This window comes from Urocampus carinirostris, chromosome 1 (genome assembly GCF_059441175.1).
Source record: "Urocampus carinirostris isolate Australia breed hairy pipefish chromosome 1, RoL_Ucar_1.0, whole genome shotgun sequence".
Taxonomy (NCBI): domain Eukaryota; kingdom Metazoa; phylum Chordata; class Actinopteri; order Syngnathiformes; family Syngnathidae; genus Urocampus; species Urocampus carinirostris.
In genome coordinates, this window is record NC_142349.1 from 38,029,081 (window position 1) to 38,044,368 (window position 15,288).

General features: G+C 40.3%; 1 protein-coding gene across 1 annotated transcript in view; it reads left to right on the forward strand.

Annotated features, from left to right (window-relative positions):
* LOC148374574 (laminin subunit alpha-3-like) overlaps positions 1 to 15,288 on the forward strand; it is a 107,768-nt gene that overhangs the window by 60,696 nt on the left and 31,784 nt on the right. The window contains exons 37-44 of the mRNA XM_088338082.1: positions 2,862 to 3,023; positions 3,680 to 3,781; positions 3,863 to 3,946; positions 4,007 to 4,237; positions 10,867 to 10,980; positions 12,981 to 13,093; positions 13,164 to 13,244; positions 13,320 to 13,420. Of these exons, the coding sequence (XP_088194208.1) occupies positions 2,862 to 3,023; positions 3,680 to 3,781; positions 3,863 to 3,946; positions 4,007 to 4,237; positions 10,867 to 10,980; positions 12,981 to 13,093; positions 13,164 to 13,244; positions 13,320 to 13,420 (988 nt within the window). The remainder of the gene's footprint in view (positions 1 to 2,861; positions 3,024 to 3,679; positions 3,782 to 3,862; positions 3,947 to 4,006; positions 4,238 to 10,866; positions 10,981 to 12,980; positions 13,094 to 13,163; positions 13,245 to 13,319; positions 13,421 to 15,288) is intronic.

The following is a 15,288-nucleotide window of genomic DNA, read 5'->3' on the forward strand; positions in this document are numbered from 1 at the left end:
ATAAATGATATTTTAATTTCACAAATTTTAGAATTGTTTTTTAAAAATGTTTTTTGCATATTCTAGTAAAATAAAAATCTCATTTTATGTACATTTTTTCCTAATACATTAGAAAAATAAGTTGATACGGTGACATTTTCTTGTATAATTTATATTTTTCAGGGTAAAATACAGTAAATGCGCAATTTACTGAAAACAATGAAAGCAAAATATATGATCAAATAGCAGGTTACAAAAAGTAAATTGAAAAAAAAATCCTGTATATTTACACACTATGAGGTGCATGGAATCCAAACTGCAGGAGGAACTACCCTATCTATTTGTATGTTACCCAAAAATGGTGCGGACCAAAATATTGTATGTACCTGGACTTGAACCCGGGGCGCAGTGATCCAGGTACTCAGGAAATGTATGGCATGAAAAGCATACATCCACTATCTGCACCGCTCATCGTCAGTAGGGTTGCGGGGAGCCCATCCCAGCTAACTTCAGGCAATGGGCAGGGGAAAACCCTGAACTGGTTGCCAGCCAGTCGCAGGGCACACAAAGACAGACAACTCACTTGCTCGCTTATTCACACGTAGGGACAATTTGGACTGGCCAATTAACCTGATATGCATGTTTTTTGGAATGTGGGAGGAAACCAGAGTGCCAGGAGAAAACCCACACAAGCACGGGGAGAACATGCAAACTCCACATAGGAGGTTCGATCTCATGACATCAGAACTGTGCCGCACACGCGCTAACCACTGCTCCACCGTGCTCCCGCAAAGCATTTGATTTTATCTTATTGTCTCACCATTTTTACAGTGGCACAAACAAACGTTAGAGAATGGAAAAAAAAAATGAAAGTTGCACTGAAAGATATAAATAAACTCACGAAAGCACGATGAAGGAAACAACTCTGGTATACTGTATCTGATGATGAATCGGAGTTTGTCTCATCTCATCTCATTAGCCGTACCGCTTATCCTCATTAGGGTCGCGGGGGGGCTGGAGCCCATCACAGCCATCTCCGGGCAGTGGGCAGGGGACACCCTGAACTGGTTGCCAGCCAATCGCAGGGCACACGGGGACAGACAACTCATTCGCGCATTCACACCTAGGGACAATTTGGACCGGCCAATATCGGAGTTTGTGTTTATTTATATCTTTCACAACGACTTTATAATAATGATAATAATAATAATAATAATAATAATAATGCATTGAGGGAGAGTGAGGAGGAAAAATGAAATGAAAATGATCTGCATTTATATAGCGCTTTTCAAGTCAATGACTTCCCAAAGCGCTTTACATTGTGCTTCACATTTCCCAATAGCGGCCATGATCTGTGCAGCCATGTAAGGCACGAACCTGCTTATTGGGGGTAATTGGGGGTTCAATGTCTTACCCAAGGACACTTCGACATGTAACACGGATAAGCCGGGATTCGAACTGGGATCCCTTAATCCTAAGACGATCGCTCTACCTCTTGAGCTACTGCCGCCTAGGAGGAAGATTTCAGCTTGAGGGATGTCGTGACAATATGACTTTCTGTTTCTCAAACTCCAACATTTGTTTCTGGCACCCTGAGTAATAATAGTGTCATGATGAGATAAAATCTAAAGCCTTTTACCAGTGTCTGGAACTCGTGACAAAAAGTTACCGGACACCAGGGCAGACAACTCTGAAAAGTTGCCCACCCAGCCATAAAGATGCCTGCCCCATTTTTCACAACTTGAAACACAATAAGACGACTAATCGCAAAAAAAAAAAAAAAAAACATTTTTGCAAAGTATTAAGGATTGATAATTAGAATATATAACAGAACAACACTTTAAAATTAAGTTTATTATAAATCTACTTATAACATTCATTGCATGTATATGACATCGCTGTTTTCCATCGCATGAACCTGTATTTACTCATCTTCATTCATGCAATGTTTGCGTTGCGTTGTTCGCTACAAGCCACGTGAACTCCTCTTTCCACGATGCTTTTAATGTGCGTTTACGTTTTGTAGCGTCATCAATTTTGCTTCTTTCAAATCTTTCTTCCAGGGCTGAGGTTTTGGCTTGATTCTTAACCACTTATCCATTTTTCTTGTGTTCGCTGTGCATCTTCTTTGGAAAATGATATGCAAATGCGCGACCTTAGAAAGCTTGGGAAAGTCCGGAATCACAAAGTTATTCTGGGGATTCTGATCGACTGCAGAGTATGCAAATTGCTAAACTAACCGAAATTCCGAAATTTCCAAACCGAACGAAGTTTTCGAAATCGGAATAAAGCAAACGTTTGATTTAAAAAAAAACAAAAAAACTTTTTTTTTCTTGAAAAAGTTGTTGGCCACCCGGGTGGGGACGATGCGTAAGTTGTACGCCCAACGTAAAAGATGCGAGCCCCGGGCGTCCGGGCAGACATTATTTCAAACACTGCTTTAACTCGAAACCCGTGCTGTAATCCAGTTGCATACATTACAATGTCTTATGATTTTGTTCAGTTTTTGATTGATCAACCATCGTACAAATACGGTAGTAGAACATACAACCTCGTTTTGTAATGCAGAAAAAGAAAACTTTAAGCATTTCGAATTTTATCCACCAGTATTTTGCGATACATAAGGCGCACCTTCAAATGTCTGCCCAATTTTATCTTGCAATGTCAAAGATTTTTAGTGGAGCATTGGTAAGTGGGAAAGTTGACTGGAAAAATAGTTAAAACATATATAAGTATATATAAATAAATATTGCAAAAAAGTTATTCACACTGCACCTGATGATGAAGTGCAGATAGAACATCAATGGCCAAAACAAGATGACTGTTATCCAACCATTATTTTTGTTATTCATGCCCCTTTTCTCCATTTTTCCTAATGATAGTTTGTGGACATGCGCGGCTGGAGGTTGGAGAGTCTTGATGGCCATAAGATTGCGTCCGTATTGAACATGGCCAGTAACACGGTGGTGGCAGATGTCCAGGAGCTCCCTGCTCTCATTCAAGCTTTACACTGGGTTGCCCCGGCCTCATACCAGGGAGACAGGGTGAGTCCAGTATTTGACTAGGTTCATCTTATGTGAATAGTTTAAGGTGGGGTTTGCGACTTGAAATTTTGCTCTGTGCCGCTATCTCTTGTTTTAAAGTAATGAATGCAGCCTAAATAAGCTCACTCCTCAAGTACGAATAAACTCTACTTTTTTCATCTTTTAAGGGTTTGGGTTGTTGTCTGGACTGTTTTCTTAATTGTATTATTTTCAGGCTACCTCAACAAAAAAAATCCAATACTAGCATAAAACAACTCTCAATTCCTCCCCCATTTCCTGCTCCCTAATGTGTTGTGTGTCCTGGAACAGTGGTGCTCAAAGATAAAGGCAGATACTTAATAAAGAAAATAATCTACTTTCATCTTTTCAAGGACGCCTCAAACAATGTACCCCACCCTTAAGTTTACAGGCACACAATTGCAAAATATTTTCAAAGTTGCCATATAGACGTATTTTTTAGCACAACGTCAAAAATATTTGTGGTCAAGGAACAGTTTATATATATATATATATATATATATATATATATATATATATATATATATATATATATATATATATATATATATATTTGCATTTAATATGATTATTTCAGTGTATTGCTCTTCCGATATAATATATTTTAAGCTCTACAATTTCCCTCTTTTCCCTCTTAGGTGTCATCTTATGGAGGTTTCCTTACCTACCAGTCTAAATCCTTTGGCATACCCAGTGAGGGAATGACTCTGATAGACAGAACACCGGATGTTCTACTGACTGTATGTCAAGCTTTTGTTTCGACTCATTTAGTGGTTTTGATTGAAAAATATAGAGAACATATTTCTATGTTGCCACTCTAGAGTAAAGACATGACCCTGGTCCATTCAGCTCATCAAATCCAGTTGCCGGACAGACAGTACCAAGCAAGAGTCCAACTCGTAGAGGTAAACAAAACAACACCTGCTTTTTCTTCATTCATGAACCACCTTAATGTGGCCACACAGGGAAACTGGCGCCACGCTGGTACCAACAGGCCCGTGTCCAGAGAAGAGCTGATGATGGTTTTAGCAGACCTGGTACGTCTAAGGATCCGAGCCTTGTACTTCACCCAAAGTCAGCGCCTCAGTCTGGGCCAGGTGGGATTGGAGAAAGCCACTGATAAAGGCAGTGGCAGTCCCACCAACATCGTAGAGGTGTGTGATTGCCCTCCTCAGTTCATCGGCGACTCCTGCCAGGTGAGTCTTGGTTATTGGTCTGACATCCTGTTATATGGCCTGTTTTCTTTAATGTTTAGAATTAAAAATAAATTGGTGATAACGGATTTTCTGACGCTTACACAACAAATGGTATATGTTTTCAGTTAGGCACAGAACTTGTATTACTTCCCCACAATTATGACAACATGTGACCTGATCTATCGCATTGAGTCACAGTGAGGCTGATATCAAATTTGCATAGGATTTGTTTACCTACCGCCGTTACGCCGTGCGCTTTTTGTTTGCCTTTGCCTCTTTTTAGGTAGGCGATTGTAGCTTTTCATTTGTGTTTTTTGCCACGTGGGTTGCGGTTGGTATAATTTTGTTCGCATGGCTCCCTGTTAGTGTTGCTGTTGCCATGGGCAATTAGTATAAATGAATAACAACATTACAAACATAAAATAGGGCAAATTTTTGCAGCTGTTTGTACCTGTCCGCTGCCCGGTGGTTGCCGACCACTTTTTTAAGGGACCTTAGGTCATTTTGAGGGTATAGCATCCGCGTAATCGACAGCAACAGAAATGTCACCCAACTTTTCTTAATTTAGCTTATCTTCATATCGTGATAGAGAGAGGTTCGTCCATGGGCATTAGGTCTCCACTTCTTGACGATTAAGACTCACTATTAATACACCTCCTGGTTTTATTTTTCAAATGGCCGCTGTGTTGTTTGTCAGTAGATAGCTTTAAAAGTGGCTAAGCTCGCCAGGCTACAGCTAACTCGCTTGATGCAGGAACATTTTCGTCTTGTGGCGGCAGCATAAGCGCTGCATTGTGTTAGCTGTAGTTTGAGAGTTATCAGTGTTTCTTAGAGCTGGGCCAATATAGTAGATGTACATAAAATGATTTCACGGTATATAATTGTACGCCAGGGCCAGATGTGGCCCGCGGGCCGTGAGTTTGACACCTATGGCATACTGAAGACAGTGACCGGCAGTAGCTCAGGAGGTAGAGCGCTTGTCTTGAGATCAAGGGATCCCAGTTCGAATCCCGGCTCGTCCGTGTTACATGTCAAAGTGTCCTTGGGTAAGACACTGAACCCATAATTCCCCCAATAAGCAGGTTATATGGCTGCAAGGCCGCTATTGGGAAATGTGAAGCACATTGTAAAGCGCTTTGGGAAGTCATTGACTTGAAAAGCGCTATAGAAATGCAGATCATTTCATTCATTTCATTTCACCGGGGTGAGTCCTAATGTTTTTGGCTCGGCTGCGGTATCGCGAGCCAGCAGAGAGCAAGCAATATTTTTTTTGGGCTGTGTTGATGACTCCGTATGGTTTTTCTGTCTGCATGCCACTCGGTGACGCCGTATACTTATGTTTAGTTGAGTGATGAGTGATGACTGAACTCATGCCTTCTTGAATGTAAATGTTTTATCTTTGTTACACTGCATGTATTCATGTGATTTTTTTCCCCTTTCTTGCATTTCAGAAGATAAGTTATATTCAAATCATGACACAATAAAGTGATGATCATTGAAATGCAATCAGAAAAAAAGGCTGACGGGAACCAAACCTTATCTTGGGCCCGTCCTTTGACAACATTTTACATAAATGACACATTATTAGACACTCAACATACATGACTGTCTTACAGAATTTGAATTCTGTGACAAAGTTCTTTATTTTCTGTAATGCATTTAGATATACTGTACATATTTATAAACAGTACTTATACTCGGCATTTTGGAATTATTACAAATTATTACAAATCAACTTAAATATTGAAAGCCTTTTATTTTTCAAATATTGCTGATTATGGCGTAAATTAAAACATCCCATCTCAAATCAATAGAATGTCAAAAAAAGTATTTTCTTAATCTGTGGGCAATAATCAGCAATATTAAAATAATGAAAGACTTGCAATACTTGAGTTCATTTGTACAGAATCCATTATTGTTTTGTGCTGGATAAATGTATGACTTTCTTATAACTGTTCATATAAGCGTATCCAGTTACTTGAACACATCAAATAATAATTCGCCTAAAAATACATGTTGTAAGGAGTAGGCATAGGCCAATATCTTATTGTTTCACTATTTTTTATAACCAAATTTGGTTTTATGTCTAAATTAATATAGGTTTTTTTTGTCATGTATTTTCAAATAGTTAAAAGCTACCACCATCCAAATGAAGCAAAAAGTTGGTTTAATCAGGTGATATTTTTGTTTTTCAATGTTCGATTTCTTATTTGAAAAATTAAAATCTAAAAGAAATGTTTGTTGCTCGGTATTTGGTTAAAAAAAAACAGACACGGCAATAACAATAACAAGCACGGTCTTACACAGGTACATTTTTTGAGGGAAAATGGAACGGCAACAAACTGACGCCCCCCCCCCCATCCCCATCATTTTTGCATTAGCATTGATTAAAACTTTGGATCGAAAATTATGACAAAAATGATCACCCTAGGGCAGCACGGCGGCGCAGTGGTTAGCGCGTGTGCGGCACAGTTCTGAGGTCGTGGGAACCTCCTGAGTGGGTTCAAATCCAGCTCCCGGCCTTACTGTGCGGAGTTTGTATGTTCTCCCAGTGCTTGCGTGGGTTTCCTCCGGGCACTCCGGTTTCCTCCCACATTCCAAAAACATGCATTTCAGGTGAATTGGCCGGTCCAAATTGTCCCTAGGTGTGACTGAGCGAGTGAGTTGTCTGTCCCCGTGTGCTCTGCGATTGGCTGGCAACCAGTCCAGGGTGTCCCCTGCCCACTGCCCGATGATTGCTGGGATGGGCTCCAGCATCCCCGCGACCCTACTGAGGATAAGCGGTGCAGCTGATGAGATGAGATTATCACCTTAATAATGAGGCCATATTGATTCACTCAAACAGTTTTCCAAAAAGTTCCAGTCAATGCACTTTTGTTTACTTTTGGGATATGACAAATCCCCCTTTTTCTTTCTTTGAAAAGAAAGGGACCGTCAGAATGCTCACACTGGCGTAACTTTACAGTCACAGTCTGGCTCATTTTTTTAAACATCCTGAAAACACAGAGTTGCTCCCCTCCTAAGGTGTTGAGTAAATAGAGTTGTGTCATCTTGGAACAGCAAAACCTCCTCTTTGTTTTTCTCAGGTTGTCCCGACACGCCCGAACCAAAAACTTTACTGTCTTACCTGGGGGCCTAATTCATCAGGCTTGGGCGTAATGCACTGCTGGAAAATAACCAGCCGGGCAAAACCATGTGGCCTCGGGCTAGGATAGCATAAAATGCTCAATCACGCAGACATAATATTAGCCGTTATAAAACAGGGATCTACGCCATAGATGTCCAACTCGTAGAGGCTGTAAAGCAGGGGTGTCAAACAGGCGGCCCGCTGGCCGGATCAGGCCCGCTATGGGATTGAATCCGGCCCGCAAGACAACGCTCAGAGAAACACAAGAGAAAAACCAGCTGCAGGTTGAAATATACCCACTTGATGTTGACAAAGCCAGGTGCCTCTCACAAATGCTGTACTTGTATTTCTCTCTGTCTCTCTCTCCCTCCCTTTTTCTTTCACTCTCTATCTTGCTCTCTTTCACTCTCTCTTTTTCTCTTTCTTTGTTCCTCTTGTTCTCTTTTTCTTTTTACATTCTTTTGCTCTCTCTTCCTTTTTTCCTTTTCTCTCTTTCTCGCTGTTGCTGTCCCCTATCTCACAAATGCTGTACTTGTATTTCTTTCTTTCTTTCTCTCTCTTTTTCTCTTTCTTTGTTCCTCTTTGTCTCTGCCATTTTACCTTCTTTTGCTCTCTCTTCACTTTTTCCTCTTCTCTCTTTTCTCTCTTTTTCTCTCTCTTGCTTTCCCCTTCTCTCTTTCTCCCCTTCTCTTCTCTCTCTTTCTATTTCAATTTGAATTTCGTTCTTTCTCTTTCTTTCCCCCTCTCTCACTATTTCTCTTTTTATCTCTTTTGTTTCTCACGCTCTCTCTCTCTCTCTCTCTTTGTCCCGCCCCCTCTACATTTGTCTCCCTCTCTTTCTTATTTCTTCCTCTTTTTTTTCCTTTCTCTTTAATCTACTAGTCCGGCCCCCGAGACAATGTTTGTTCTATTGTGTGGCCCCCGATTTAAAATTTGACACCCCTGCTATAAAGGCATTCAATGGAAAAAAAAAGAGAAAGAGTGTTCACTCATTTTTTATACATGCATTCCATCTTAGCCGTAGGACGCTTTGTCAACGTTTTATGTTTGTTTTTCAGTCGTGCACACAAGTCAGATAGTGTTTTGCACAGCTGCCTTACAGTCACGGCGTCCTGGCGTTGAATTGCACATGAAAATGCGTACAAATGGGAATGGAAAGGCTACCTTTAATTTGCTGGATTTTAAGGAAGTTGGGTCTTTGGGTGGGTTAGGTTAACCTTAACGGACTCTTACTCATAAATGTGGGTGTGTTTGATTGTGTCGCTATGTAATAATTTCCCTCTGTGTGTGTTTGTGTGTGTCTGAAAGTCCATTGGACACACCTAAATGTGTGTGAAGGTCTGTGTTTCTTTGCACAATGTGATTCAGGTGTGACTCTCCTGTCTGAGAGTGTCTGACACAATTTTAAAACACTCACTTATTCATTTGCCAATTTTTTAATAAAGTGTTAGAGGTCTGGGATGTTTTCAAAACATTAAATGATTTAAACAGTTGATTTATTATGTCCCTCATTGACAGTTTTCGCCCAAGGTCACATGCATCCCCAAATGTAGACAGCTGGCCATATTGTATGGGTCCACCAGAAAAGGTTTGATGTTGTCACAGGTCTACACTACTTTTGTTGGATGTTCAAATATAAAGAGATGCAAGGCCGCTGGGTGGTTACCACGCAGCCCCACAGTGCGGAGGTCCAGGGTTTAATTCCAGCTACTGCAGCATCCCTGTGTGGAATTTGCATGTTCTTTTCGGCCCTGCGTGGGTTTATTTCGCGCACTCCGGTTTCCTCCCACATTACAAAAACATGCAGGTTAATTGGCTGGTCCAAATTGTCCCTTGGTGTGAATGTGCGGTGAATTGTATGTTTCTGTGTGCCCAGGGACTGGCTAGCAACCAGTTTAGGGTATCCCCTGCCCACCGCCTGAGAATGGCTTGGAGTGGCTCAAGACCTCTAATGAGGATAAACGGCGCAGATAATGGATGAATGAGTAAAGTGTTGTTTTTTTCTGACCACCGTATATTTATATGTACCGTACTGTTACCTGGTAAGTAGAGACCAGAGCAAAAACCTCACTTGCAATGCGCCCTTTCAAATATTGGGCACGCGCCATAAATAGCGATGAAAATACTGTGTGGTTTCTCTGGCGAAATGAGCTCTAAAAAAAGTCTGGCCAAAATGAGTGCACTTTTATCCAGTGTGAGATAAGCTCTGAACTAATGCAGTGTGACCCCCCGAAATGGCACAGGCTCACTAAAACCAAAATTTAAATACACCTTGCAGGTGATACTGCGCCATTCGTAAAATAAGTAAAACAAAAAGCAGAAGATCGGCAGTGTGTAAGATTTAATGCACTCTGCTTCTCAGCAATCAATAACATTAAAATGAGTCCAAATTTGGCTCATTTTTCTACCTTATACATACAGTTCTTTCTCTTTTTGTCTTCCAAATTGAACTCCTCTTGTTACCCAACTATAGGTGCTGAGCCCTTTTCTGTGTTTGTAAACAAGTCTGACGTAGCCAAGCTGCCTATGCAATGTTGAAGCAGAATTCATGTCAGTTTACAGCAGCCCATTGACACAAAAAGATCTTGGAGCATTGATAGGAAACGCTCAAAATCGCACAAAGTACGTGCTAACAACATGATAGGGACTTAACTTTAGTCAGCAATGTCAAACAACAACAAAACATGTTCTTTTGATTGGCGCTGGATTTCTTCCTTTGAAGGTACTGGAAAAATTGGCCTTGAAAGTGCTAGAAAAGTGTTGGAAATTGGTAACAAAAAAGGTGTACGAACCCTGAATAAAGTTAAAAAGGAATGAGAGCACACGTTGACACCTGCATGTGTATGCTTGTGCATCTTGTACAGTCAGTGCAAGTAGTCACTCGAAGATGGGGCGTGTCCTGATTGCCAGTGTGTGTCAGGTTATGTGTGTGTGTATGTGTTTAAGAGTCTGAAGCAGGGGGAAAGTGCAGCAATATTTCACACAAACTGAAGATCAAGGATGTCAAGTAGCTCGGTGGCCCAACGCCGGCGCACCGGATGCGTTCTACTCCGAGTAGTACTGCTGGGGTCTGTGATAGGGCTTTGCTGGGCAGGCAACAGGCCCGTTCAGGGAGGGTTGGCCCGACCCCGCTACAGCAGACACGACAGCCGCTGGAAGCTAAGACGGCAGGCGGACCAGTGGCGAGTGTATCCGAGGTTCCATGAGCAGGGGGGGGTTGGGGAGCAGGTGATCCGTTTTCCTTCCGTCAAAGACACCTCAGCCAGGATTCAGATCGAGGTATTAAATGGGTTGCAAGCTGGGATTTTTGTGGTGGCAAAAAGGGCAAAGGCCGTGCATGTGTTAATGTTTCCGCAAGTTCAAGTTCAGAGCTCTAATGGGTGTCTTCACACAAGAATTTTTACGAGAATCTCACTGAATGTGCCGTGAGATCATTTTCTACTGAATTAATGCTGGCTTTATTGTGGTGAAACCAAATGTTGTTTTCCCCCTGTATTTGTAGAAATGTGCCCCCGGATTCTTTCGGGATGGCAGCGGGCCATACTTGGGCCGATGTGTGCCCTGCAATTGTAACGGTCTGGCAGACGAGTGTGAGGACTGGAGTGGGAAGTGTCTGGTGAGTTGCATTCACAGTACTCTATTCCATGTAATACTCTCATTAAATGGTATTCCTTAAAAGGTCATATTTTGGCAATATTGCCACTAAAAAAAGGTGAAAACTCTTTGTTACTGATAAGTGCTAAGGGCTAATAGTTTGATATCCATTTCTTTAAAATTTGTTATTATAATGTTGTTACTATGATGTTACTATGTTATCACCAGGTTGTAATAAAAGGTTAAAATCGGCTCAATCAATCACTAAACATAATGCCATTCAGAAATCAAATTTCCTTGAAAATCACAGGTGGTCTAAGTGCGCTACCTTGTCCTCTCAGTTACCTCATTGGAGAACCTTGATTTAGACAATAAAGATTTTAGTCAATTTTAATTTAAAAAAAAACAACATTTTCCTACTAAACACATTTATTTAAACAAATTTTCGTTGTTTGTGAAATACATCTTCTTCAGACAATATTGTTCGTTTTTAAAGCATACTTAAGAGTGTGTGAAAAAATTGTCATATTTTTGGCCAAACCTGCTTAATACCCACAATTTACTGTTTAGTCACTATTTTTTATTATTAGAATCAGCTTCAAGTAATTCATATATTAAGTTGATAAATTTAGCACCTCAATTCCATGGATTACCATGTTTCTAAATTTTAAAAATGAAATTAATTCTATGAATTGTCCATACCCATCATTTAAATCTATCTATATAATCTAAACTACTCGATACCTCCTGAATTATGTGGGCCTGTGTGTGTTGGGGTGTGTGTATATATGTAATTTATAGGCTCCACAATGGGTAAACCGATTTTCGTGAAAAATTATACAATTATACTTTAGCTAGGGTTTGTGTCAGGGTTTGTGTCAAGGCATCCCCAATAAACACCAACAAAATCAATGAACATCTGCTTTAATGTACAAGTGGCGCTATAACTGCATGCGACTCTTTGGCGTTTCCTAGTGGCTACTTGGCATTTTTTCAACAAACCAAGCCCCAAACAACCTTACCCAACTAGAATGCCTGGCAACGCCAAGCCTGGCAATGATGAGCCTGGCAACGCCTGGTACAGTATTCGAATATGGAATTTACCAGTACAAGTTTCTAATTTTGAGTATTAATTATCCTAAAACCAAGTACCAACACCACATGTGAGTTTGAAACATAACATCCTTTCCCCCCTAATTGAATTTTAATGTATCTTTGGTAAAAAAAAGTTGGAGCTATCCCAAACAGCATTTATTTCATTCAATCGAATGATAAAGTATATTTTCTTAAAATTCTCTACTTTTGTTGAAAGCTCCGCCAGGAGTAACCTTATTGACACTGTTCCCCTAGTCCTACTCAAATACAAGAGTTTATTCATTTTTGTCTAGCCAATAAAGGATGAAAAACGGCTGACCCGAGAATGTATTGACAGTCGACAGTCTTCAAGCAAAAAATAAATACAGTGGGACCTCGCTACTTCGCGGTTCCACGTTCGCGGGTTCAGAGCTTTACGGGCCTAAAAATAATAATAATAAGATAAAATAATAATTTAAAGAAAAACACATTTTTTTTTTTTTAGCATTTTTGAAGGGGCGTCGCTACTTAGCGGATTTTCACTTTTCGCGGGTGGTTTTGCTCCCCATTAACCGCGATAACCGAGGGATTACTGTATTCCAAGAAAAATAATATCTCTAGCGTAACAATTTTAATGTTTATTGTCTCACGCCATTATCATATTTGTACTCTCCCCAAATATTTCCAATGTTGTGGTGGTTCTCTCCTTGCCATTAATTTCCTTGAGGAGAAGATAAGCCCGTGCATATTTGAACATGTCGACCATCTTCATGATGTCATCTTCAGGCAAGATGGGGCCTGCTTTGCAACGCTTCGCACATCAAACCGTCTTTAAATTAGTCTCAGCAATGACTTGGCGTTACAAAGAAAATACTTCATGGTTCGCTAAAGTTAAGCTTGCAAAATGCATGCCGAAAAGTCTAATTTTGTCCTCTTTGCGGGGCCCAGAATTGTCAGTACAACACAACTGGAGACAAATGTGAATACTGCAGAGAAGGTTACTATGGGAACGCGGCACAGAGGACATGCCAGGTGTGTCCCTGCCCAACGGCCACAAACAGGTGAGCTGAGAAAAACGGGCCAAAAAAATAGCACCTCTCTCATCCCATATCATACGTGATTTATTTCTAGCTTTGCAGTCGCATGCAGAGAGATCTACGGAGATTTCCAGTGCATTTGCAGAGCAGGATACACTGGAGATAAATGCGAAATGTGAGTCTTGTGTGAAAATCTGAAATTTTAATTTCTGCTCTTTTAACCGAAACCGCCATTTTATATTTCCTTTAGGTGTGCTCCTGGTTTCTATGGTAACCCACTGGTTCCGGGAGGAAACTGCCGTCCCTGTAATTGTATTGGAAATGAAAAATCATGCGATCCTAGGACTGGAGGTTACAAAATCGATCTTTATCTCTTTTTATTTTTTACTGGCATACTTGCGATTGTTTTTTTTTTTGTTTATTGTTTTTTTTTTCAATCAATTACCCCTTGCAAGCTCAAAGCCTTGTTGATTTGGAATGGTAAATAAAAGATTAAATAATTAGAAAATGATTTGATGTAATAATAAATAACTTAGATATAATTGTATGTAACTCTCTGGAAATTAAAATAATACTAATAATAATATTAACCAAAATTAGAAATAATCAGGCCTACAAATGTGTACACAGCCAAATGTCAGTTTTGAAAATTGAAGGGAAGACGTGGGATATCAAGTTATATTTTGTATTTCAAATAGTTGTGCTACCTTTTGTATTATTTCCCTCTTGAGCAAATAATAAACATATTTCATTTCCCTCAATCTCTCTTTGGCTGCTCTTCAAAAGAAGATTAAAATACTCACAAAGCAATTGCAACATTTGATAGATAGATAGATAGATAGATAGATAGATATATACTTTATTCATCCCCGTAGGGAAATTCACACTTCCAGCAGTCTACCCCGTTGTTTATTAACAGATTAACATGATGCCCGAGGGTGCTTGTAGCGGAGTGGATGACGTCACGCCAGTCCAAAAGTTCGACATTCCTGCGGCAGATGGAAATCTTTTCTTTGTGAAAATCCAGGGATACACCACCTCGTGTTAGCAAGTCCGCCTCCTCTCCGATTCCCCCCGGCTTTCATGTCTCTGTTTAGCGACGTTGAAGCCGGATTTCTCCAGGTGGCTCCGGGTGGCTACACGTTAGCGTCCGGAATGCTAAACGTGAGCCACGTTTCCGCAAAACACAGCAACTGCGCTCCCTGTGCGCTTCGATGTTTTCAAAAAGCACTCGATGATCCTATTTGGTCGTGAGTTCGCATTTACCATGATTACGGATGGTACCGAAGACTTATAACGCCGCTAGCCGCTTCGCTAGCTTCGGCTTTTCTTCCACCATGGGCCCCTTCATCACGCCGGCACGAGAATTCCTCAGGGCAAGGAGTTGAAATACACGCATTTCTTGTGCGTTAAAACCCATGTCCATAGGATAGAAGTAATCCATAGTGTAGTTGTCAAAACGGGAAGAAAAAACACCGAAGATAGGAGCAGACAATAAAACAGTTGGGCAGCTGCTGGAAAAGGCAGCCGCTCGTGGCAGCGCCGCTTTGATCTGTTTTGTTTTATTAAGTAAGCTATTTCCTTTTTGCTGGAGACATGTTAAAGTAAAGTCAAATTAAAAAGAAAACAACTTAAAATTAGAAAAATATTTTCTGCCACAGCAAAGCATTTTTTCACCTAGAACACATTTAATTAATATTATCATTATTAGTGCTAATTAGGAGTCACAGTGAATATACATTCTATAAAAAATATGTGAACCTTTATTCATTTTATCTACTTATATTTTTGTATTTACATATACAGTACATACATATGTGTACTTTAAAATTTCCCTGAAATAATAGCTCCTTTAACTCATTCATTGCCAGACATTTCATTCAAATGGGAGTGCGAGTGCAGGCCAATTTTGACCATTTATTTGAAGGCCTTTAGAAAATTAAATTTTGTAGCCATACAGGCATAGGACGTATGGAGAGAAAACTTTGTTCAGTAAACAAAAGTTGAACATTGCTAAGTTCCTTGAAATTACCCAGTTCCTAAGAAAACTTCTGGGGAAAACGGCTTTTTGTGAAAGGATGCATTTCAAGCAGAACTCTAATTTGTGATACCTCCAATAGCTAAACAATGCTTTCCATAAACACTTAGGCACTTTGCTTGCAAAAAACACATTTTTTTGCTAGAACACGGAACTTGTGCATGGTCAATGCATAATCTCT